General features: G+C 35.0%; 1 protein-coding gene across 1 annotated transcript; it reads left to right on the top strand.

Annotated features, from left to right (window-relative positions):
* Positions 1–16: 16 nt before the first annotated feature.
* On the top strand, positions 17–1,192 carry LOC105557091. Its single transcript, XM_012004237.1, has 3 exons — positions 17–367; positions 446–647; positions 735–1,192. Exons 2-3 carry the CDS (start codon positions 609–611, stop codon positions 1,113–1,115), a joined length of 420 nt encoding a protein of 139 aa, XP_011859627.1. The 5' UTR covers positions 17–367; positions 446–608; the 3' UTR covers positions 1,116–1,192.
* Positions 1,193–1,544: the final 352 nt, after the last annotated feature.

Here is a 1,544-nt window from a genome sequence, read left to right as displayed (position 1 = left end):
GATATACATATATTTAAACACTGAAATAATTAATTTCCAGTTTCATCCTCATTATTACGATACCTCATCGCATAATAAAAATGGATATGAAAATAAACCGTATACGAGCACCAAATTTTTGTCAAGCTGAAAAACTAGCACTTGTATCATTAATAAAAAAAATACAAATTGATAATAGAAAATAAGCGGACTGATGCTGTGAGTGTTAGAGAAAAAGAAGAGGCTTGGCTAAAGATATTGGACGAGTATAATCAGCAAAGCAACTGTCGCCCTCGCGAATTAGGAAACATAAAAAATTTCTGGATTAATGCTAAAAAGGACACCAAGAAGTTGTATGCAAAAAATAAAAGGGAAATATATCTCACTGGTAATATAATTAACATTAAATTATTTTGGCGCTTTTGATCACGAGCAAGAATTTATTTTTATCATATATTTGTTATAGGTGGTGGATCGTCAAATATTGTGAGTGATGTTGTGGCCGATGCCGTTTATGAAATAATTGGGCCATCCATCGATGGACTGATCAATCCGTTTGATTCTGACAAGCTCATATTTCGAATTATGTAGAAACGCCATCAACTATAACAAATCTGCTAGATAATGATATGGAGAATGATGATCCAAATCATACAAGTGTTTTCCAGGTTTGTCAATATCATACAATCTTTATGTTTATTGTTATTTTATATGTAGAAACTTACATTATTTTAATGAGATACAAATATTTTCAGCATTTAGTAAAAAGCGGAGAAGTGAAAAGTTGGGCGGAATATAATCCTCAAAAATTGAAAACCATCATCAGTCCCCCGCTTTCCAATGTAAAAGAAGGTGTTCAGGATAAATATAAGCGCCTAAAAATGGTCGAGTCAACAAAAACTTCCAATGAAGAAACATTGAGTCTTATGGAGACAAAAACAGCACTAGCAAAGTTAATGATGAAGAACATTCAAGCCAAGCAACAAATTGAAACAAGAATACTAAAAACAAAACTCAAAGAGAAACTTGCAGTTAAATTACTTAAAATGAAATGTAGAAAGATGAATAGAGGAGAGCCTATTTCTTCCAATTCAGATAGTATGTTGTCATCTGAATCTTCAGAAGAGGTTTTTTAATCTACATATACATATGAACGGGTAAAGGAAACATACTGATGGTACGACACTGGTAAATATGCATAAAAGGTCACACCTCACCGATGTCCTCGGCACTTAGATATGTTGTAGGGGAGAGTTTTCTGAGTAATTCCCCGCAAGAATCAAGTGGGGGACGGCATTGGTTTAGGAGATATAACAAATTGAAAACTAAAAATTTTAATACTTTTTCTTAGTAATTTTTATTAAAATGCCTGTGTAGCTACCTTTAAAATCATAAACAAACTACCATTTTCATTTACAAGGTCACACCTGCCCCCTCCCGCAACGGTCGGTACGGATTGAACACACACATACACACACGCGCGCGCGCACGCTTCTTCTCGCGGCGCAGACTGACCGAGCAAGCGAGATCCACTCCACACCTCTGATATAGGGTGGGTAAGGTTA

Source organism: Vollenhovia emeryi, unplaced genomic scaffold, assembly GCF_000949405.1.
Source record: "Vollenhovia emeryi isolate VEMERY1.0 unplaced genomic scaffold, V.emery_V1.0 DF948130.1, whole genome shotgun sequence".
NCBI classification, from domain to species: Eukaryota; Metazoa; Arthropoda; class Insecta; order Hymenoptera; family Formicidae; genus Vollenhovia; species Vollenhovia emeryi.
Note: the sequence above shows the minus strand (reverse complement) of the source record. Positions and strands in the feature narration are given on the sequence as shown.